This window comes from Aspergillus nomiae (genome assembly GCF_001204775.2).
Source record: "Aspergillus nomiae NRRL 13137 chromosome Unknown contig00275, whole genome shotgun sequence".
In the NCBI taxonomy this organism is placed as follows: domain Eukaryota; kingdom Fungi; phylum Ascomycota; class Eurotiomycetes; order Eurotiales; family Aspergillaceae; genus Aspergillus; species Aspergillus nomiae.
Window position 1 is genome coordinate 1 of NW_015378330.1, and position 22,918 is coordinate 22,918.

The following is a 22,918-nucleotide window of genomic DNA, read 5'->3' on the forward strand; positions in this document are numbered from 1 at the left end:
CAGCTAAATTGGATTCGCTTATGTGCTGTACAACATTATATTCATTCTTATACCTTCATTTCAGAGCCAGGTGAGTATATCTTGGGATCGCGCCCGGAGCAATTAATCCCGGGATCGCTCAGGACACGTACTTTTGTGCAGTCCAGTAAAGGGGAAAACATTTCGAGTGGATATGAGCTCACCTAACAACCGGTTTTGTGCCCCTAGAAATCAAGAAACAGAGCCAAAACTAGGAAGGGATTGGAATCAATAGGGGATTGAAGTTAAATCAAATGCCTCAGGATTCCCGTCAACCCTTGCACGTGACCCTTGGTATGATGGCTAGTCGAACCACGGTTTGCATTCGAATTGGCTTCCCTAGAAGCTCCTAAAATCTAGATTCTGCTCACAGAGTGCCCCCTTTCTTGCTCCAATTAATCATGAACATGATGCGCGCCAAAAGAACCAACACACAACCCTTAGAGGATGCCTCTACTGCTCCCGCAACCTTCAACGATGGTCTCCCCCTCCCAAAGCTGATCGCCTTTGATCTGGATTACACTCTGTGGCCATTCTGGGTGGATACACATGTCAGCGCACCGATTAAGCCACGGGATAATAATTCCCGGTGTACCGACAGGTATGTATATCCTTTGCGCAATGAAAAATCCCGTACGTTCGAAGTACTCACTGTTCTTCATGCGACAGGTGGAATGAGTCGTTCGCCTTCTACCCCGCGGTATCAGCAATCATCTATGCATGCAAAACTCACTCAATTCCGCTAGCTCTGGCTTCCCGGACCCATACTCCCGACCTTGCGCGGGACATGCTCAAGGCGCTTCACATTATTCCAACATTTTCTGATAACCCCGCAGCTAAGGCGAAATCAGTCCGTGCCTTAGATTATTTTACATACGTTCAGATTTTTCCGGCGAACAAGACACAGCACTTCTCGAAGATTCACCAGGCTAGCGGAATCAACTATGAGGACATGCTCTTCTTTGATGATGAGGCGCGCAATCGGAACGTTGAGACAGAGCTTGGGGTCACATTTTGTCTCGTTCGAGACGGCATGACCAAAGAAGAGGTTGATAGAGGTGTCTGGGCATGGCGTAAAAGGAATGGAATCAAGCCTACCGCGCTAAAGGGGGATAATGGCGAGCTGGCGAATTGAACAGACCTTTCGGAGAATGAGCGTTGGCATTGGCATTGGTTTTCTTGACTACACTTTTTATGAAGATACCCAGATGGGATGATGAGATAATCGCTATGTATATAGATATAGACACTAGACTTTTCAAAGTCTTGACATGAGTCCATATAAATATCTAAAGAATGAACTGGAGAAGAGTCACATGTTCTTGTAAATCTCACGGAGATAAAGCCTCTCGGGGTTATTTCCGAGCTCCGCAACTCCAATTAAGCTTAGTTTCGATTTAATGGAATCAATTAAATCATTCAATCAACCCGCATATCGACCTTAACAAAATACAACAACAACAACAACAACAAGCACATACCAATCGAGACTAACCTTCATAATGGACCCTCGTCAAAGCCAAGTTCACCTCAAACCACCACCACCCCAACACGGTCGCCCTTCAGCATCGGCCTCACCAGCCCCGACTCCCCGCGCCCCCGTAACAGCACATCCTACCGCCACAGTCGCAGACACAGTCATACTCCACGGCAAGCATCCGATCTCAATAGGCGCAGGAACGATAGTCCATCCCCGCGCCAAAATCTACTCATACGAAGGACCCATCATCATCGGCGAGAACTGTATTATCAGTGAGAAAAGCACCATCGGCACCGCGCCCACCCAGTCTCCCTCGCTTCTCAGAGAATCGCACACAACAGACGGATTACCCATCCGTATATCCTCTTGTGTTACCGTTGGACCGCTAGCCACGATCTTGCCTGGGACACATATTCACTCTGCCGTTACAATTGAAGCACTCACGACCATCAATCGGCGCGTATCCATAGGCGCACATTCGAAGATCTGCTCGGGATGCGAGGTTTCAGACAATGTGAAGATACGAGACTGGACTGTTGTGTGGGGGTCTGGAGCTGGCTTTGGGCAGAGAAGACGCACACGTGCGACGGAGAAAATGAGTTCGGCAACGGCTGCAACGCAGGGGATCCAGGCGCTCGAAGGGAGAGTCATCGAAGATGCGAGACTGATGGTGTTGCAGAAGGAGAGAGAGGCTCTTGTTAGGCTTATCGGATCCGGAGGGGGTGGAAGGAGAAGGTGAATCTCGTGGCTCGTCTATTTTGTTTGGATATGCAGGCTCAAGGCACGCATATCATCTGTTACTTTTTTACCTTTATTTTTGCCCCTCAAGTGCGCTTTATACCCTGATAGATTCTAATTAAACATATTTTCTTGGCTACAGAAGAGGACTTCTGTGCGTAGGTATCCAGTCGCTAGAAGGCATAGACTGTACACTATATCTAACTGCCGAATCATGCAGTCAAAGTATAATATCAGATGAAATGAACAAAGGAAATCAATAAGTCTGTTTCTGACGACCGTTCTCCCTAAAGAGGGCATAGAAATGATTTGGAATGTTCGTAGACGCTTTAGTCCCTAGTCAAACAAAATCAGGCGTAAAGGTACAGAAAATGAAAAATTTAAGTAGAAACCCAAAAACAAAAATCAAATGGCTTAAGAGCCTCTTGCATGACCACCACCGCGAATTCTCTTTCCAGCTCCTTCATTACCACCCTCTCCACCGTCGTCTCGGGCCCGCTTATTTCCCTGAGGAACAAACTGGCGAGCATGAGCATTTAGGTTTCCACGTGGACTAGACTGCCCTTGCCCCTGTGGCAGGTTTGCAGTCTGGACATTCTGGTTGCCACCTCGGCCATGACCCCCACGACCTCCGCGGCCTCGAGTGAGACCGGTGCCACGTTGGGATGGCTGGCCTTGCTGTTGCTGTTGAGGCGGACCCTGGTTTTGCTGGGGTGGTTGTTGTTGTTGTTGCTGCTGCTGCTGCTGCTGCTGCTGAGTCTGCCCACCAAATGGATTTTGTTGTTGATGGCCACCACGCCCGCCTGTTCGACCTCCCCGTGCAACCGGCAACCCAGACTGGAGAGCTCTAAGAACTCCACTGTTAGCGCCAGCAGGAGGTTTACTTGGTAGCGATGCAGGCTGTTTGTTCTGACTTTGTCCGAAGGGGTTGACGGGGGCATTCGCCGCCGACGGCGCTGTGCCTTGGGTACTTTGTTGTGGCTGCTGCTGCTGTTGCTGTTGCTGCACACCACCTTGGCCCTGGACTTCGGCTGGGGCAGGTCCCTTGGCTTGATCGGTTGTCGTTTCAGAGCCAGTTGCTGCTGGGCCTTGCTGCTGGTTGGCAGGCGCAGGAGTCGGGGCTGGAGCCGGTGATGGGCTCGGTGCCACCACTCCTGCCGCTGGTGTTGGGGCAGGTGTTGGCGCGGGCGCCGGTGACGCTACTTGTGCGGGGGATGCAGCCGATGCAAGCTTTTGGGTTTGAGGCGGAGCCTTGGTTGTCTTCGCTATTTCCCACACCTCAACAACAGGTCTCTGAGGAGTCTCTGTGGCCGCCTTCTGAACAACGTCGATCTTGGCCTGCGCATTCCTGCACCGTGTATCGAGCATACTGATCTTAACCAATGTTTTCTTATCAGATAGCTCGACGGCAGATTTGATCTTCTCTTCAACACCTTCCTCATGAGCCTTCTTGAGGGCCTCCTTCTCCTCATTGAACTTTTGCTCCATGGAGGCCAAAGTTTCCTGACTTACACCTGCCGAAGGCTGAGCCGCCTGTTTCTCTTTCTCCTTAGCAAGCATTGTCCGGATATTGTTTCGAATGATGGTCCGAATGGTTTCGTTCTTGGCCACCAGTGCTTTAGCTTGTTCATCAGTAAGTTGCGGTAGTTCTCCTTCTGGCTTTGCAGGAGTTGTGGGAGCTGCAGGTGTGGTAGGAGCCTGATTTGGTTTCGACACAGGGGTTCCTGGTTCTTGCGGCTGTGGTGCGGCTTGTTGATTGGTCCTCAACTTTTCTATCTCTTGTCGGTGGGCCGTCCTAACTTCAGCTAGCTTGTTATTGAAGGTCTCCTTCAATTTCTCTACACGTTCTTTAGCCCTCGTCTCGTGCTCGGCATCCTTAGCGGTTATAGTGGCATCCTTCTCCGCCAAAGCAGCCTCCTTCTCGGCAAGAGCAGCTTCCAGGCGTTGCACCTTCTCTTCAAGTGCCTTTACTCTTTCATCGTCGCTAGGAACAGGCAGTTGAGTGGTTGGTGCAGGGAACTGAGAAGCAGGCGTCGAGTCGACACCAGAGCCGGCAGGTTTTTCTTCAACGGCTGGTACAACTGGCTTCTCCGCCAACTTGGCTTTCAACCCACTCAATTCTTCCTTAGTCGCCTTCAATTCCTCTTGAATAACTTCCTTCTCTTGCACCACCGTATTCAACTCCAGCTGCTTAGCATTAATACGGCCAGTAAGTTCCTTAGACCTAGCCTTGAACTGTTCAGTAAGCCTTCCACGCATTTCCACCAGCCTCTCCTCTGTATGCTTCAATTTCTCTGGGAAAGCAGCTGCTTGTTCCTGCAAGGTGTCGCGGGCTGACACGGCTTCGTCCCGCTCTTTCTGCAGAGTCTCCAGTTTCTCCTTCAACCCTTCCATCTCAGCTGGGTCAACACGATCGTATTTCTGGAGAATATTCTGGGTTCGCTGTTGCCACCTGTCGCGGTCTGCCTGTAAGAGCTTCATCTCCCCATCTTTCGTCTCCACCACATTTTCAAGTTCTCTTATCCGTGTTTCCAGAGGTTCCATTTGTTGCACGAGCTCGTCGACACGTGCAGACTTCTCCGCAAGGGCAGTTTCCGCTTGCTTGACCTGATTACGCAACGTAACGCTGCTTTCCCGGAAAAGATTGAGTTCGTTCAAGGTCTCCATGAGTTTGTTGTGACTCAGAGCGGTATGCTCGCTGTCAGCAGCAGCGCGACGTTGCTGTTCAAGCTTCAACCTCGCCTCGTCTAGTTGAGACTGCGTATATTCGAGCTGCTGGCGCAAACGTTTACTCTCTTGTGTTGATAGATGGTACTGAACATCAACAATCTCCTTTTCACGACGCAGGAATTTGATGACCTCTTGAAGGCCTTCTAGATTGGGTGCAGAGCTTTCCCCTTCGTCCTCGGTCTCAGGAATGTTGGCACGATCCCGCTGTAAAGCGGAGATTTGGTTTGTAATATTCTCAAGTTGTGAGTGGAGCAAAGAATTCTGGTGCAAGACTTCCTCGCGGCGTTTCTGCAGTTCAGAGAGTTCACTTTCATACCTATCTTTCTGCTCATTCCAACTTTCCTCCTTTTGTGTCAGATCTTTCTTGTATGTGTCGGCTTGGGCACGAGATTCAACAAGCTCAAGCTTCAACTGATTAGCTTCTGAGCGAACTAGCTGTAGGTTCTTTGCAGCCTCAGCATGCTTGACCAATTCGCTTTCATAGTTTTGCTGGGCATGCTGTGAAATTTCTGCCTGAGCCTTCAAATCTGCTTGATGGTATTGGGCTGCGGCAAGCTGGCGTTCATTCTCGTCCTTTAGTCTTGTGATCTCAGCTTCCAGGTGAGACTTCTGCTCCTCGAGGCGACGGGCAACATCCCCTTGCTCATCGCGGAGTTTAGATAGCTCACTATTGGTAGTAGAAAGCTCGGACGAGATTTCTTCAATTCGTTTTTCAAGATCCTGAATCTTCTTATCCTTCTCTTCGACAAGGCGTTCGGTTTCCTCGCGGTACTGTTCGTGTGTCTCGGTGACAGACTCCAAGCGTTCCTCAGCCCCTTGACTGATTGCCCTATAGTCTTCCACCTGTTCCTTGGCATGCTCAAGCTCGCCCTTGGCCAAGTCAAGATCACGCTTCAACTCAGCAACTTGGATACCCAACTCCTGCTCACGTGTCAAACCAGACTCTTGTACACCGTCTTCCATAGTTGTGGGCACCTCAGTTGGAGCAGCGGAAACGCTAGGTCGAGATTGCATCACTTGTAGGCGCTCCTCGGCACTCCGGAGCTCGACAGTCAACTCATCCACCCTGGACTGCAAATGGTCTCTGGTTGTCTTGATCCCAACTAGTTCTTCCCTAGCTGATCCCAAGCTAGTCACCAAATCATCAATCCGTTTCTGACTTTGCTCATGTTCATATTCTCTCCGCAGGGCTGCCTTCTTAGATTCCTCAACCTCATCGTTGAGTTTCCGTTTAGTTGATTGCAACTCAGACTCAAGTGATTCGACACTAAGCTGTAGGCGGCGACGGCTCTCTGAATCAGTGTGCTCGCGCTCATTTAAAATTGTCTGCAGGTTAGCATTGAGCGAGTCAAGTCTGCTTCTCTCATTCCGTAATGTCTCGTTGTCTTCAATCAACCTTCTCTCGATATTTTTCCAGAGGTCCTTCTCAGCCTTCAGGTTCGCATTCTCCCGCTGGAGGCTTTCAACAAGTCCCTTTGTTTCCACTAAATCTTCAGCTGCTTGTTGTGTCTTAAGATCTTGACGGTTTGCATTCTCGAACAGCGCAGCATAGCGTTTCTGGAGCTCAGCGTTTTCGCTCTTAAGCATGTTGAAATTACTTTGCAACAGTTCCGCCCTCTGAGTAGCAGCACCCAGCTGACTGCTGGACCGGCTAATCTCACTCAACAACTCGCTGTTCTTCCTCGACAACTCGTTTACTTGTTGCTTAAGGGCAGAATGATCAGTGGCAGACTCCTCGCGGAAGCTGTCAAAATGTGCTTGCACCTTGCGAAGAAGCTCAGCATAATCAGGTGCGTCCTTCATATGCTCATCAGCAGAACCAGGGGGTGCGGCACCGAGCGGGAGAGACTGAGAGAAAGCAGAAGAATCGCCGACTGTCTGACGCCGACGTGTAAGCATGCTCCTGAAAGTGTCACGTTCCTTTACATAGCTCTTTGTCTGAGCTACAAGGTTTGCAATCTCATCGCGATATGTCTGTACTCTGATCCTCAACTCCTTCAGTTCTTCCTGCTCTTGTTGACGGACAGCATCCTTCTCCCGAGCTTCAGCGCCCTCCATCTTATCCCCAAGTTCTCTCAACATCCGTCGGAGGGTCACGTTCTGCTCCTGAAGTTCATGGAGGTCCTTAAACGTCATCAAGTTCTGGCTAATGAAGCGTCCCGTAGGAGTGAGATCTGCAGCGGCGTCCTCGATCTCCTTTCGGGCTATCTTCTCGAGCTCGTCCCTGTCGTAGCTACCTTCACCTTCCTTCAAAACGGCGACTTCCAACACCAAAACCTTCACCTGTGCACTCAGATCTCTAAGCTGCTGGCGCAGAATATCTCCTTCACGAGCCAAACCCTCCACCTGGCCTTGCCATTTCCTTGCTTCCTTTGTAGCGTCATCCCTCTCCTTTCCAGCAGTTTCAAGAATGTTAGACATCTCAACAACAGCATTCTCTAGTCTGGCATGATCAGCGCGCAGCTCGTCAATTTCAGGCTTGCTTGCTTCAAGGTCCTGAACCATCTCATCCAACGTTGACCGGAGTTCCTGGCTCGTCTTTTGTTCCGCGGCCAGTAGTGTTCGCATCTTGTCATATTCCGTATACATTTGCGTGAGAGTGAGGCCGCCCTTGCCTCGAGAAGTTCTAGGCGAAAAGGTACCAACAGGCGTACCAGGACGAACAGGCGTACTAGGCCCACCGTTAAGGCCTGGTGCTGGGCTCATGGACCTCCTTCCGGCGACACCTTCGGACTCGAGTTGGCTCACTGTGAGCTCAAGTTCAGCGATGCGGCGTTCAGCGGCTTCTTTATCGGAATGTTCTGTTTCAACTTCCACGCGGAGTCGGGATATCTCCTCTGCTGCATCGTCCCTCGCCTTTTCTAAGGCGAACTGACATTCCTGGACTCGTTGTTTGGCGGTTTCCGCGGCATTTCCTTGCAATTCGGCAAGTCTGTTCGCACTGTCCAATTCAATTCTGAATGATTCAGCTGTTTGGATGGCCTCCTCCTTGAGTTGTTGGATGCTCGAAAGCGACTCTTCATACCGCTGCTCCACCTCATCGAGCCGGCTCTTAAGGGCGTTTTCGCTACGTCTCAAGGAGTCGATGGTTGCACTCGCCTCCTCATTCTCGCGCTGAAGCTCGGCGATCTTAGCGCTCTTTTCCTTCCGGAATTTCAGATACTCGGCAGACTTCGTCTTCAATTCTGTTTCAAACCATTCGTTGTTCTTCTTTGTCAAATCCAAGTCCTGCTGGAGACTTTGCTCGCGGAAACGGGCGCTCGCGGATGCCGAGTTTGCAGCCTGAAGATTCTGCTCGGCAGAAGAAAGTTCACGCCTCAATTCAATGGTTTTCTTGTGTTGTGTCGAAAGCTCCTCCGCGAGCTTATCGTATGCTGCAGACTTTGATTCAAGAAGTGCTAGTGTGTCCCGGTTTGATGCTTCAAGTGAGGAAATGCGGGATTTCAAAGAGCTAACTTCGGATTCATTGGAGGTAGAAGAGGATTTCAAGGCGGCGATCTCAGATTCCAGGCTGGATCGGATATTTTCTATAATAGATAAGCAATTGCATGGCAGCACAACATTGATAGCACTAACCAGATTCATGTAATTTCTTCCTGGATTCCTCAACTTCTGCATGGCCTTTCTCGACAGAGCCCTTCAAGACCTTGACCTTGGACTCACTGCTGCGAACAGCGTTTTCAAGCTCTACCTCCAGGCGAAGCTTATCGGACTTCAGATCATCGTATTCTCGGGCCTTCTTCGTGATTGCCTCTAGGAGTTGATTCACTAATTCAACCGTAGGAGCTTGGGTAAGAGTGGTAAGGGTCGACTCCGCGATGGAGTAATGAGAGGACAGGTAAGGCAATTCAATCGTAGCAGTAGCCATGGCGCCGTAGGTTGACAGCAGAACAAAGCCGCCTACCCTTATGAATGGTTAATTAAGAATGCCCCAGGGCAAACGTCGTGTACTCAGGTGAGCAGACGATGTTGCTGTAGGCGTGATATGCACTGTCTTTGACACGTGCACACAGCGCTCAAGATTGCAATTAGCTCATGACGACATCAAAAGAAAGATGTCTGCGAGCAGTAACAGAGGTAAAGCGAAGATAAAACCTCTGTAAATTGATGATTAATAGATTATGGACAAAAGGGTGAAGAGTGACGCTTTGCATTCGGGCTGTTGGGTTACAGCTCCAAACGCGGTTAAGCGCGCCGATTCCATCACGTGATGTATTACTACGGATGAACAGGCTGTGGCTACAGTAGCAAAGAACAGCGCATCTATCAAGCCCAACAAAGGCTGCTGACAGCCTTCTCGGTGCGCCTTACTCCAGGATAGACTCGATAGCTCTAGGTGACCGTATTCGTCTTTGGACTTTCGAATGAGCTATCGCGACCTCTACTTGAGCTCTGTTTGGCTCCGGTGAGCCAAGCCTTGCCTCACTAACTTCTGGACCCTTCACGTCACATTTTCTCTCAACTGTGAGTTCGGCGTTTGCTTGAGAACTTGCAACCATGTCGCATCTCCAGCAGCAACTCAAAAGCTTCAACGCTGGCGTCGTGGCTGCTGCGGCTCGCATGCCACAGCAGAGACGGTTCGTCCATAACAACTCTGCCAGTAGTTCGCAAGTACCGTCTTCGGCCTCCACACCCACCCCGAGCGGCGATGTCAAGCGGAAAAGGCACGATGCAGATATCGTCTACTCGCAGCCTGCCAATACTGGCACAGGCAAGGATATCATGACACAGGTTATCTTTGCAATCGAGCATATGAAAAACAAGGGGGTCCCGCTCAGGTTTACGGATATCGTCTCCTACCTTTCTCTCCAACATCGGGCCAATGATCAGGGTTATGTCCAGGCACTACGGAGCATCCTTCAGATGCACGAGAAAGTCCAGTATGATCCTAGTGGGGCAAACGGAGAAGGCACATTCAGCTTTCGCCCACCACACAATATCCGCACTGCTGAGCAGTTGCTCCAGAAACTCCAGTCGCAGTCTACCGCTGCCGGAATGAGCGTTCGTGAGCTGCGGGAAGGCTGGCCCAATGTGGAGGACACCATCAATCAGTTAGAGAAAGAAGGAAAACTTCTTGTTACTCGCAACAAGAAGGACGACCATGCGAAGATGGTGTGGGCCAATGATCCATCCTTGATACAACACTTCGATGACGAGTTCCGTCAAATTTGGGAGAAGATCAGAGTTCCGGACCAGCAGGCTGTCAAGGAGGAATTGGAGAAGGCCGGTATTACACCCACGAACAAAAACAAGGTCACCAAAGCTCGACCCAAGATTGAACACAAAAAGGTCAAGAAGCCTCGTCGCAGTGGCAAGACGACTAACACCCATATGATGGGTGTCTTGAGAGATTACTCACATCTTAAACGATGACTGAAGCGCTTACGCTATGGAAAAAGAATGTTGAATATTGGCTTCTGCAGTTGCGCTTTCCAACTGCGCATTGCGATAAGATTGAATTATAGAGATTGGCACGACTATGATGGAGATCGGTCCCATTGCATCAATTGGCGTCTTAGGAGGAACATACACCGGGAACTTGAGTTTCATCACACGATTTAAAGTCTGGCTAGCATCTTCGCTCATGGCCAGTTGCTGTCCAGCCTGTAAAATATATTAATAAAATATAGATACCCAAAACCGTCACATGGACTAATATTATTGCGTAGATCACCACGATGCCCTCTGGATGATATCCATGTCACGAATATTTTGTTAATTGAAATCATCATCATATATTTATTGAGATCTACCTCAGAAAGGGAAAATAGGCATGTCTTGAGCGCGCAGCGCGCATAAATCGGGAACAGCCTCGGAGTGGGCAGTAGTACTACCTTAAAGGGAAGTGGGATGGAGTTATCACCCGCGGCACTGGTTTTCCATACATGACAAACCATTAGTGATCGACTTGAATCCGGGCCTCCCACTCTTCTTCCCTTCCCTTCCTCTTGCTTCCAACCATATATATATCGTTGCGCTACCGGAATTTTCCGACTATAGAAATACTTCTTTCGAGCTTCAGATAACTCTGTTCTTTCCTGTTACACTTGATTCTACTCTAGAGTTGCATCTCGGTATTCGGTATCCGTACTTCTCCGCACACCGACCTGGAGATAACTATTGTTGGCTTGACTCATTCGTATTTGGAAAGGAGCCAATTCCACCGTCCAAACGAAATCTACTGTCCCAATTGCATACATCAGAATAATCAGACTCAAGCTTGGGTGTGTCTACGTCCAATCTCAAAGAAACAAGTACCAACGCCACATTTATTCCTCCGCCCCGCTCAAGTGAGGGGCAAATCTTCGCGACTCAACATGCCCGCAGATACCGATCCCAGTCTTCAATTCGATTCAATTGAGGATACAATTAAGGCTTTCAGTGAGCATTGCTCCCGTTGCCCTTTCCCTCTATATTCTTCCCCTTTGTGCTGAAGGTGCACGCATGTGGAGACGTCCCGAGGCAATTCCTACCGGCAACGCTAACCCACATGACTCTGCATAGAGAATGGCGAATTCATAATTGTGCTTGATTCGCAAGACCGTGAAAATGAAGGCGATCTCATTATTGCTGCCGACTCAATTACCCCCGCTCAGATGGCTTTTCTGGTTCGCTTCACAAGGTGGGAATCCCTCTCAACCCGATATTCTCACACCCCCCAACTGCATGCGTCTCATGTATAGTCACTAACCTTTTCTTCCCCAAACCAGTGGTTTAATTTGCGCACCTGTATCTCCCGAAATCGCCAGCCGACTCAGTCTACCCCAGATGGTGCTTGAGAACGCAGACCCGAAAGGAACCGCATACACGATCTCTGTCGACTCAAGTGACCCAACTGTTACCACCGGTATCTCGGCGCAGGACCGCGCCCTCGCATGCCGAACACTTGCCTCTCCGACTGCTCGCGCCGAAGATTTCCGGAGACCGGGCCATATTATCCCCCTCCAGGCCAGGAGCGGTGGTGTGCGCGAGCGAAGAGGACACACTGAAGCCGCAGTCGAGTTCTGCCGTCTAACCGGTAAGGTACAAGCTGGTGTAATTGCTGAGTTAGTGGAGGACGGCGAGCTGGTCCCGGGTATCCCAGAGATTGGTGGCAATAACGACATGATGAGACGTGATGGGTGCTTGAAGTTCGGCAAGAAATGGGGCATCAAGGTATGCACCATCGAAGACTTGGTTGAGTACGTCGAGAAAACAGAAGGTAGCCTTGCTCCTGTCACAAATGGAAAACAGTAAGATGTTTAAACGTGACAATGTTTCTTGTATAACCTTTTTTCCATTTTTGAATTTTTTTTTTTTTCTTATTGTCAATTTTTCCATTTTTCTTGGTTCTTTTCATTGCGAGGTGCATGTTTACGACCTGTTTATGGGGCTGTTTTTGTATGTACTATTGCTAAGCAAAGTTGGAGGCTAGGCGGATATGGGATATCAGATGAGCAACACCTCTCTTCTCTCGGTTTATGAAACGGATGTGACAGGGCAATACGAATTACAGGGATAGATACACACTGAAGAAATGCTGGCTATATGTCTGTAAATTTAGTCTGTGGAGCACGTTATTTAGAAATGAGCATTGACCGTTTATAGCGAAATCAATCACCACAACCACAACCAAACCTATGTAGCAAAGCATCGTACTCGTTTGTTTAGCACAGTGTCACTGGTCAGATGTGTCTGTCTACAGCGAAAGCCTTGGCAATGTGTACTACGATAGAGACAGGCTCTGATACTATAGCATTCACTATATACATGCTTCAGTGGTCACCAGGGAGATACTGAAAAGGCGAAAGGAGATAAAAACATCTTGCGCTTGCTAATGGTGTTGTCTATAAAGGGCAGAGGTCAATCAATCTAAAAGATATGTCATCCGAATAGTATGTAGCCAAGTTGCCCAGTGGGCCTTGTAAAATGCAAAAGTAGCTTCACGGCTTACAGCCCTAAGCCTCCCATCCGCCGTACCTCATCGGCCTGTCTTTCTAAAGCTCTCCGCATCATGCTGGAATATTCGCGCTCACGCATCCGGAACTCACGTCTCCTGTGTCGTAACTCCTCATGCTTAGCACTGTCCATATCTTCGCTGAAATCAATGAGATCATCTTCCTCTTCATCTTCGTCGTAGCTCTCCGTATCGGCGAATCTAATGCGACCAACACGTTCGCCTGTCCAGACGAGGAGTTCATCTCCCGTTAAATTTCCGCCGGTGGGTAGAATTTTCCGAGCAACTTCATCGTGACTCTGAGGACTAGAGGAGTCGTTCCACAGGCCGCGGGCCTCTCCGTTCTCACCATGCATATTAGTGTTGGATCCAGTCAAGTCTTGCTCATTCCTTCGACGAGGTTTGTAGTCGTTGATGTTGAAACGACGAACTTCGGCTCGGCCGTCTCGTTCAACCCACTTGATGTTGCCATCTCCATCGGAATAGACTATACGGGTGCCGTGCGACTCGACTGATAGCACCTTCAGGCTCGCAGAACTCTGTCGGTTTTGATACACTGGTGTTAGGCTGGATGATACATCCGATGGCTCGTTCTCTCCTTGCGCACCCGACGGCGTAAGGCTGTATAGCTCAAGGGAGCCTTTGCCTTTGTATTCACCACAGGCGACAACTTTATGTGAGTCGGGGCAGGACGACCCAGAAAACAGCGGAAACTGTGGGGCTGGTACAGAGGCGAGGCCGCATAGTCGACCTCCCGAGTGAATCGTGTTCTGCAGCCGGGGAAAGAATCGTCGGTCATATTGCAAGATGCTAGGGAATCGCCCGGCGAGGAATATGGAATTCACATGAGGGGCTGGGGGATGTAGTAGGGCAAGTGGTCCTGGTTGGAACAAAGGAGCATAGTCTTCACCTGTATCTAAGGGGTTGGGGCTTCGTATGCGATGAGGAGGCTGTCCGTTGGGTCGAAGTTGGAGAAGGGGGGAATCAGGAGGAGCATAGATCTGTGATTTCGGGACCAACGAAAGTGTCGGTTTCTCACACCGTATATTAATCGCCTCTTCTTCCTCGGTTGCAGATAGCCGACCATCGTATATATGAAGGCTCAACGTAGTAGCTAGAGTTAATGGCACGGAGTAATCCGTCTCTTGAGATAGGGCAAAGATCGACCATGGATAACGCTGCTGTGAGATTACGCTCAGCGTCTCGAGATCGACTTCATTCAAGACATTGGCAACAGCAAGATATGCTCTTCGACGAATTGAGTCAACGCTCACACATTCCCCAAGATTAATAAACTCCAGCCCTGACTTGGCCGCCGAGTTATCCCTCCGGCCAGATAGATTGGCCATTAGGATGCCCGGCTTGCTAACTCCAAGGATCCTGCCCTTGGTAGACTGAGACCCGATTGAGTGGGAATGGTTGAGATCCCAAATGCAAACACTGCCGTCGTCTAATGGCGCGATAGCCTTGTTCTCTCGCGCAGAGCTCCAATCCCGCAGTAACCCCATACCTTTGACCTCGCGGTGCGTCTTTTTCCCTTGATTTTCTTTTGTAAAGGGCTGCTGGAGCCAATTAAAGGATATCGGTCCATTACGAGCAATATACTCCGAATACCAGTCGATATCTTCACCCTCGTATGACGGATCCCACGTTGCCGCCGCTCTTGACCGTTCAGCAAATGACACATTCTGATCCCCGTTTGAGAGCGAAGTATCTGGTTGGATTAGGGAACGAAGAGAAGTTTGGCCCAACGAGCTAAGGGGCGTAGTGGAATCTGTGACACGGCGTGCCGAGGCCCTGTTGGCCGAGTAAGAGGCGTGTGCGGCGGCCCATGACTGCTCATAACAATGGAGTCTCCATAGGTTGTTGTCCCGCGCGAGCCCGAAGAATCGCTTTGAGACAGACTGAAGCTGTACCTGTTCATGTGGCGTGAGATCTGGTGTTTCACAAGGATGGTTAGCTCGTGTAGCGACTGTGGCAAAAGATGCTACACAAGGACCACCCGCACTAATAGACCGGAGTGTGGAGAATAGTGTAAACTGGCTGAGGATGCGAAAGCAATGAGATTAGATGCGCTTACAGTCAATTATCTTAGCAAGAATCTCTACGGGCAGCTTCTCCATGAGGAAAACTGGTCCGGAGACACCATCGAGGCCGGACAGATCCAATTGGGGCTCACTACAAAAATGTGGGACAAGCCGTCTCTTGTTGTTGGGTTCCAGACTTTTCTTTTATAAATTTCCCCGCGATCAATGATCAGCCTGACTGGCGTCACGTGTTAGCATGCATTGCGGTGGAGACGATTTATTTAAGAAAGCCCATGTTGAGGGTTGATTTTAATACAGTGTAAGATAAAAGGCTGCTATTGATTTTCATGCCAGGCTCTGCTTAGATCCCTCGAATATCTCAGAGCATACACACGCCCCTATTTCCAATTGATATCTTTTACCCAATCCATCATAAATCATATTAGTCGTACAGAAGGGGACCCATTACAAAGTCCCAATGAATGTGTAGGGTTGGACTGAGCCCGGACGAAACTTTCAAGGGCCTGATAAAAAGTACCATCGCCTAGCCCTCAGGCTTGTAGACAGCGTCTTTGCAGAGAACAGCAACTCTTTTAAAGAAACGTCGCCATTCCAGTGGGTCCCCTTTCACTTTCACAAGTTCAATCTCGAATAGACCCTCCGACACGCATTCAATAATGACCTTACCCTGAAGCGTGCACATTCGGCCATCCCTGGTGACAATTCTTATCATTGCTGACGCGTCACCTGCAGAAACCGCGGGTACTGATGGCACGGGCACCCCCAGGCGATGCAGAGCCTCACAGATGAGGGGCACAAGGATTTTGAGTTCCCATGTAGAGTAGAAGCGAGTCAGAGGCCGCGATGGGACTATATCACGGAATTGCTGTGCCTTCTGCGTTCGGCTGAGAGGCACAGATGGATGAGGAGAAAACTGTGACATGGACGGCTCATCTTCAAGAGTGTCAGCTACATAGGTATCACCCACAAAAAGAGGCTGTCCCATCGGCTGAGTGGATGAAAAGACGTCAGTTAAGTGAGGTGTATCCCAATCGACTAGCATGTCGCCTCTTGGCATTTCAGGTTGCGTCGATGAGATTCTGAAGTCGGTGTCCAGATCTCCTATGTCCATGTCCATTCGACAAGGATCAACACTACTATTCGCTCGCCGAGCGAGGGGATCCTGAGAGAAGTCTATATGAAGAGACTCGAACATTGTTGTAGCCATATTGATAGGGTCTCTGAGTCTGCCATCCGGAGATAAAAACCTGTTCTGCCGTGTATACCAGGGGTGCCTCCGAACATCTTCCAAAGAGAAGCGACTCGCTGGGTCGATGTTTAGCATACCTCGTAGTAATGACAATGTCGCAACTGGCAGCTGTTGCCATAGTTCGTCACTTGTCCGTGCGTTGGTTGTGACATATTCGTGGAACTCGTAACTACTCTCTGTCGGGCTATCCCAGGGCGTATTGCCGGCCAAGAGAACGAAAAGGACAATCCCGCATGACCAAATATCGACCAGATCCGGTCGGTAGCCTACCCCTTTCATGTGGTTTTTGTTGCTGCAAGTAATGACCTCCGGTGCAATATAAGGCGGACTGCCACAGAAAGTGGTGGAAAGCTTTGTCACCCCTTTATACTCAAACAAAGTTGCCAGGCCGAAATCCGCAATTTTCAGGTTCCCATCTGCCGTCAAGAGCATGTTTTCTGGTTTGATATCGCGATGGCCCACACCTTTCGAGTGCATATATCCCACTGCACTGACAAGTTGTGAAAAATAAACATGGGCGATATCCTCCCCCACACCTTCATCGGCCTCGATCTTATCAAAAAGATCGCCTCCCTCGGCCAATTCCATGGCGATCCATCTCCAGACCCCATCCTCTCCGGTTTGGAAGAAAGATATTATATTATTATGATCGCCGATGTGTTTGTGCACCGTCGCTTCCATTTGCAATTGTCGTGGGCTGATCTTGCCATGTCGAGCGGCGTATTCTTTATGGATGAATTTCACGGCGAAGACAGGATTATCCGTATGCGATGGACATGCCTTCTTGATGCTATTATACAACGACACCAAATAGTATCAGCAAACTGCAGTGCACAGTGCAATCCACATCACATGGGAAGAAGAAAAATAATCATACCACGCGTAGGCACCCTGGCCGATTGTCTTGGACACAATACGAAAGGGCAAATCGTTTGGTAGCGGGGCGAGTTGAGAGTGGTGCATCTTGACGTAGCCCTCTGTGAGCCTGACCGTACGAGATCAGTCGGACTGGGTAGAAAGATGGAAAGATCCTTGTCATACAAAAGCCAGGTTCAGCCCCATTATCCTGGAAGATGAAGATAGGTAAGGGTCAAGATGGCTGAGAAACGCGGCACGCGAGTTGCCACTTTATCCTCTTTGGGTAATATGTTGATCCGCCGGGCGCAACATTCATGATGAGGACAAAACACGAGAGAAATATGGTTGAATGATTGGATAGCAGAAATGTGTATGAGCTATACCAGGAGAAGAAAAGATCATTTTACGGATATAGCAGAAATAAAGGATCAAACAACAAATAACAAATCAACCATTCGCTTGACTGCTACGGAGGAACCAACGTGATAAAAAGGATCGCTGTTGGTTTAATGCCCGTCATACATTTTTAGACCCGCAGCGGCGTGTCGCCTGCCATATGGAGTGTGTTAAGTGGCGGAGCACTGCTTTTCTGTTGATTGAGGACACTGGAGAACAGATTAAATGAGACCCGAAACTTTACACGACTTGTACAGGCCATCATTGAATTGGAGAGCATCATACGGAAAGAGCACGCTATACAAAAACCTCCGACCTCATCTCACGAGGCAGTTTAAAGTCAAATTCTATTTAATAGCGCGATGAAAGAACGAGTCAGATTTATGGTGTGAGATCAGGCGGGGCTTTTTTTTTTTGCCTGCGTTGCCGGGGGTGCATTTATTTGGTTGGTACAGTAAACAAAAGGAGCCCGAAAAAGGCCTTCGAATACCTTCTAAGGTTTCCCCGTTTGCAAAACCCCAGCCTTCCCCTTGTCCTCGCCAGTCGAGCGGTTAATAATATTACACCTGTAAGGTTCCTTATTCTTTCTGTCCATCCCTGCATTGCAAGTTTCGAAAGTCAATCTTGGAACTTTCGACTGCTCTGAATCCGATCAGATCCTCGACGGTTCGTTCTGTGGGTCGTTCCGTCCACTTCCAGCCAACTGTGGTACCGCATTCGCATTCGGCGTCATTCCAGACAGCAACCCTCTCCTGCTACTGTCACTCACATTCCACAACCTTCCGGAAGTCTTTTTTCGTTATTCCTTTCGTTAAGAAGGATCCAAGTATTTTATTTCCACTCCCTCGCTTTCTCGGCACAGTCACCATGGACTACACTATGGAGGATACTCAGAACTCCGCTCCAGAGGCCCTCGAGGCGACCAAGCTGAACTCAGCACCTCAGCGGAATGACAGCCAAAGCGTGACCAAACGGTATAATCTTTGGAAGATAAATAAAAGGGAAATCTATGCTGACTTCTACCCATCCGTATAGCCTCCAAGCTGAACTGATGCAGCTTATGCTCTCGCCTTCTCCTGGTATCTCCGCATTTCCTGACGCCGATGGCAACCTTACTTCCTGGACTGCCACCATCAGCGGACCAAACGAGACTCCCTATGAGGGCTTGACATTCAAGCTCTCGTTTGCCTTCCCCAACAACTATCCTTACTCTCCACCAACCGTCCTCTTTAAAACTCCCATCTACCACCCTAATGTGGACTTCTCCGGACGCATCTGCCTGGATATCTTGAAGGATAAATGGAGTGCTGTGTACAACGTGCAGAGTGTTCTCCTGAGCTTGCAAAGCTTGCTCGGAGAGCCAAACAAGTGAGACATTGACATTCGTGCATGTGGCATACATCTTACTAACATTGTTAATAGTGCCAGTCCCCTCAACGCTCAGGCAGCCGAGCTGTGGGATACAAACCAGGAAGAATACAAGCGTCACGTCCTTGCGAGACACCGCGACGTTGAAGATATCTAGTAAACTGTAATGACTTTGTCGGCTGTTGCCGTGATGTGGCGTTAAGGACAGACCATGTTTCTTTTGGATGCTTTGCATAGGGTCTGTGCGTCGTCGTTTCTTGGGGCGTCTCACTGGAGACTTTGTCACTCCTGCATTTTGGCTCGGGGATATGGTTCGATGCATAAGGGATACAAATGGTTCTGGAGTTTATGCGTTGGGTTCACCTTCTGTTATGGGACCGCGAGTTTAACTCAGGTATAAGAGTGCTCGCACCCGTGGAATAAATATGATCCTTTCTTTGTCCTGCAACTTAATAATGGTTAAACATACTTCTCTAATGATTTTTACCTCAACTGTCTTGCGTACTAAGATGCTATGGATATCCAGCGGCCAGGCCCTCCAGTATCCTCCTGCCACACTTGATCCGGCGTGACCATAAAATCCCGAGTCAGCTAGGACGGCCCTATCTATTACAATTGATTTGAGGGTGGTTGGATTTGCTGGCTTTTCTGTGATGGGCAGATATACATACATGGGTGTCAGTAACCGATGAGCTGCCAGTCAGTCTATGTGCACGGACAGCGGCATCAATTGCCGAAAAAGATGCACAATGTCTGACTATGAGAAACACAGTGTTTTTGCTATCAGAGATATGGATAGCATTGCTGAGAGAGCAAAAGGGGAAGACAGGACAGTTACCCCGTAAAGCGCTGGATCGAATTAGTTTATTTGGGATACATACGGGATCGAATACTGTAGCTTTGAGTGCAGTCACCCGTAAGCACAGCAGCCACAGGAAGACCGTACGGGAATAACGACAGAATAGATGGGAAGAGATACATCCACAAATGGGACGCAGTAAGAATGATCGGAATATTCATATAGTATTTACTGCTCACAGAGCAATGAACCGAAGACTCTTAATGAAGTCATTGCATCAAGAAAAGAGTTGAGATCGTGAGCTCCTGGACTCGTATATACATACTTCTGCTTCGAAATGGACAGCAAATAGCGAACAGGGAAGAAAACGGTAAAAGAACACCCGCAATTAAATAGTACAGTTCAAGTAGCACGACACATGCTCAGATCCAATGTCCCCGCATTGTTATGAGGATGTTGAGAGGTATTGCTCTTCATTCGTGATTAGAAGACCCGCGATGGCCGCACTCGTCAGAGTACTGATGGCGCCTGTGAGCATGGCGCTGACGGCAACACGAGACACATCACCAGCTCGGCTGGGTGCTAGTTGGGCCAGCACACCAATTTGGTTTCCGAGAGAACCGATGTTCGCGAAACCGCACAGGGCATAAGTGGCGATCAGCCGGGAGCGGGGTGACAGGGTTTGGAATTCATCTTTGTTCTGTAGGTAATCGTATGCGATGAACTCGTTCTGTTCGGAGTCTGTTAGCATGTTTGTGGTTCTCTCGAACCAAAGGCAATGGAGCTTACCATAACAAGTTTGGTGCCGATGAGTTTAGCGACCTTCAGGAGATCACCGTTGCGGGAGACACCAAGAAGGAATGCAATCGGGTAGCAGATGTAGCCAACAATGAGCTCAATGGTCAAATCAGGCTCGTAAATGTTCAGGTAGTGACCCCACCAGGTCAACAGGCCGTCAACAAGACCCACAAGGGAGATGATACACAAAAGTGTAGTGGCAATCATGCCTGCAATTTTAATACCCATCCAGGCTCCGTTGGAGAATGCGTGAAGGGCGTTGGCTGCTTTGTGGCTATCATCTTCAGGGACGACAATACGGCCAGCTGTCAGCGTTTCCTCTTCCTCGGGCCAGCGCAGCTTAGATGCTGCCAAGGATGCCGGAATACTCATCACGCACGAGGAAACCAGCGCTTGGGGGTTCAAACCCATTCCGATAAAGGATACCAGGACTGATCCTGCGATGGTAGCGAATCCAGAGCACATGACTTGGTGAATTTCCGCCATCGTAAGATAGGGAACGAAAGGCTTGATAAGCATGGCCGACTCGCCTTGTCCGATAAAAGGAGATGCAGCTGCCACCACAGCTTCAGCTCCCGAGATGCGCATTGCCCAGAAGAAGAATACGGCAAACTTGCCAATTGCCCACTGGAGAACTCCAGTGTAGTAGAGTAACTGCACGATAGACACGAAGAAGATGATAGCCGGGACCACACTCACGAGGAACCAGCTGCTGTGCTTATCGGCCCAACCAGTTTCCACCAAGAAATCCACACCTTGTCTGGAGAACTCCAAGAGTTCTCTGGCCAACGTGGAAATGAAATTAAAGATATCATATCCCGCCTTGGTTCTGAGGACGAAGAGTGCGATGATGAATTGCACAAGCATTCCCACGATGACAGTATGCCAGATAATCTTCTTCCGATTTCTTGAGGTAAGCCACAAGACAAAGAGGAAAACAATTAGTCCAAAGAGGCTGACGGCCCGATTTGCGCGGGTATTGTCAGCAGACTCCGGCGAGGCAAAAGAGCCGACGATAATCACTGCAATCGTCAAGAGCGCACCGCTGGGGATTCTTAGCTTTTCTGGGATCATGTCGACGAATCGTGAAGCGGTCTTGTTCCATATCCAGTAGACTGGTCTGGTTAAAATCGAGATGGGAACATAGAGAAAGATGAGGCGCAATGTAATCGCGAGGTAGAGCAAAAATGGGATCAACCAGCCCAGATCATACCGGTGGAGGATGAGACCGGCAATCCACCAGCTATAAGTGACATAATGAGCTTTGAAAAGATGACAGCTACCTCGCTGGCAGGTGTCCCCGACAGCTCGAAGAAGGCACAACTCACCCGGTGAACAAGAGCCAGATGACGGCGTAGACAACATGCTTCAACCACGGGCGATAGCGGCGCCACGACCGCGACGGAACGTTTTCACCTGCCTCCTCGTCTTTATCATCCTTCTTCTGGCCACTGCTATCGAGAGAACCCGACTCTGGTAGTTCTCTCTTCTCGGAGTGCACATCTTTCGTGTAAGTGATATCTTCTTCAATATCTCGTTGCGCATTAGGAACTGCGCCATGATGCTGTGGCGTAGCTTCCTCCATCGTAGGCATAGTATAGGAGATCGCGTGACTCGCAGACGTGCCGTTGTCTTCCAGTCTCTTCTCATCCACCATCACCACGCCGCTTGTAACGTATCAAGTAGCACGTGGGTTAATCCCGTTGATCTGTTCAAGGCTGTGGCAAGATCAAAATGTAATCAATATTTCACTGACGGGGCAGGACCGGGGGAGGATTAATAGGATTTTATTATTAAATGCATGGACCCAGATGTGAATTGATTGGGGTCTGATAATAAGATAATGGGAATGTGTGTTAGACGAGTAAAAATTTCAGCTCAGGCCATGTCCACCTGAGATAAGGCCGTTAGAGGAAAGACTGACCGATGCAAGGCTGGGACTTATCGGTTGACAACCCAGTAAGCGGGGATAGTGTATGTTCTTAACCTTAAGACCTTGTCTCATGGCATGGTGTTCTCAACTATACAGGACGCTAGTGGCTAGTCTTCTACGGTTGTTCTGGATGTCTAGGGGAATTTTTTCCCTCTTTCTTCTCTACGTTCTCTCCCCAATGCCTTTTGCTGGAGCAGCATGCAGACCATCTACAACCCGTGTGTGGCTGGGTGGTGGATTCAACCAGTAATGGAAAAGTAAAAGAAAAAAAATTCTTCGAAGGAAGCTAAGTTAAAACTCCACTTATCCAATCCCAGGTTATGGAGAGTGGCAAAGACTTTTTTTTTTCTCTTGTCTTCCGTAGTGATAAGACTGTTGCAGCACTAAAACGTCACTAGGGGCAAGATTACAAGCCCGAGGCTATAGATTGGCGGAAGATCAACGCTGAGAGGCCAAAGTTTTCTTAGTCTGCCGACACCTTGACATTGAATCTCCGCACAAAAGAAGTCGCTCGTGTGCCGCCCTCTCTATTTTAGGTTAATACCGTTCTCCCCTTGGGAGATGAAA

General features: G+C 49.2%; 9 protein-coding genes across 9 annotated transcripts; 5 read left to right on the top strand and 4 right to left on the bottom strand.

Annotated features, from left to right (window-relative positions):
• Positions 1–419: 419 nt before the first annotated feature.
• Positions 420–1,153, top strand: ANOM_009365 (Mg-dependent acid phosphatase; the record flags this gene model as incomplete). Its single annotated transcript, XM_015554621.1, has 2 exons — positions 420–619; positions 688–1,153. 2 exons carry the CDS (start codon positions 420–422, stop codon positions 1,151–1,153), a joined length of 666 nt encoding a protein of 221 aa, XP_015404263.1.
• Positions 1,154–1,520: 367 nt separating this feature from the next.
• ANOM_009366 (transferase hexapeptide domain protein) lies at positions 1,521–2,237 on the top strand (the record flags this gene model as incomplete). The annotated part of the gene is made up of 1 exon (XM_015554622.1): positions 1,521–2,237. The coding sequence occupies one exon, from the start codon at positions 1,521–1,523 to the stop codon at positions 2,235–2,237; it is 717 nt and encodes a 238-aa protein (XP_015404265.1).
• A 413-nt stretch (positions 2,238–2,650) lies between these two features.
• ANOM_009367 (putative filament-forming protein (Tpr/p270)) lies at positions 2,651–8,834 on the bottom strand (the record flags this gene model as incomplete). The annotated part of the gene is made up of 2 exons (XM_015554623.1): positions 2,651–8,493; positions 8,543–8,834. The coding sequence occupies 2 exons, from the start codon at positions 8,832–8,834 to the stop codon at positions 2,651–2,653; spliced, it is 6,135 nt and encodes a 2,044-aa protein (XP_015404264.1).
• A 629-nt stretch (positions 8,835–9,463) lies between these two features.
• Positions 9,464–10,339, top strand: ANOM_009368 (transcription factor TFIIE subunit TFA2; the record flags this gene model as incomplete). Its single annotated transcript, XM_015554624.1, has 1 exon — positions 9,464–10,339. One exon carries the CDS (start codon positions 9,464–9,466, stop codon positions 10,337–10,339), a length of 876 nt encoding a protein of 291 aa, XP_015404267.1.
• A 944-nt stretch (positions 10,340–11,283) lies between these two features.
• Positions 11,284–12,202, top strand: ANOM_009369 (3,4-dihydroxy-2-butanone-4-phosphate synthase RIB3; the record flags this gene model as incomplete). The annotated part of the gene is made up of 3 exons (XM_015554625.1): positions 11,284–11,347; positions 11,471–11,588; positions 11,677–12,202. 3 exons carry the CDS (start codon positions 11,284–11,286, stop codon positions 12,200–12,202), a joined length of 708 nt encoding a protein of 235 aa, XP_015404266.1.
• A 693-nt stretch (positions 12,203–12,895) lies between these two features.
• ANOM_009370 (uncharacterized protein) lies at positions 12,896–15,025 on the bottom strand (the record flags this gene model as incomplete). Its single annotated transcript, XM_015554626.1, has 2 exons — positions 12,896–14,838; positions 14,983–15,025. 2 exons carry the CDS (start codon positions 15,023–15,025, stop codon positions 12,896–12,898), a joined length of 1,986 nt encoding a protein of 661 aa, XP_015404274.1.
• A 448-nt stretch (positions 15,026–15,473) lies between these two features.
• On the bottom strand, positions 15,474–17,162 carry ANOM_009371 (putative serine/threonine protein kinase; the record flags this gene model as incomplete). Its single annotated transcript, XM_015554627.1, has 2 exons — positions 15,474–16,989; positions 17,077–17,162. The coding sequence occupies 2 exons, from the start codon at positions 17,160–17,162 to the stop codon at positions 15,474–15,476; spliced, it is 1,602 nt and encodes a 533-aa protein (XP_015404275.1).
• Positions 17,163–18,067: 905 nt separating this feature from the next.
• Positions 18,068–19,350, top strand: ANOM_009372 (putative ubiquitin conjugating enzyme (UbcK); the record flags this gene model as incomplete). Its single annotated transcript, XM_015554628.1, has 3 exons — positions 18,068–18,427; positions 18,489–18,821; positions 18,876–19,350. Coding segments are annotated over 3 exons (786 nt in total), but the record flags the coding sequence as incomplete, so codon positions are not given.
• A 715-nt stretch (positions 19,351–20,065) lies between these two features.
• On the bottom strand, positions 20,066–22,075 carry ANOM_009373 (NupC/NupG family nucleoside CNT transporter; the record flags this gene model as incomplete). The annotated part of the gene is made up of 3 exons (XM_015554629.1): positions 20,066–20,350; positions 20,410–21,661; positions 21,747–22,075. 3 exons carry the CDS (start codon positions 22,073–22,075, stop codon positions 20,066–20,068), a joined length of 1,866 nt encoding a protein of 621 aa, XP_015404273.1.
• Positions 22,076–22,918: the final 843 nt, after the last annotated feature.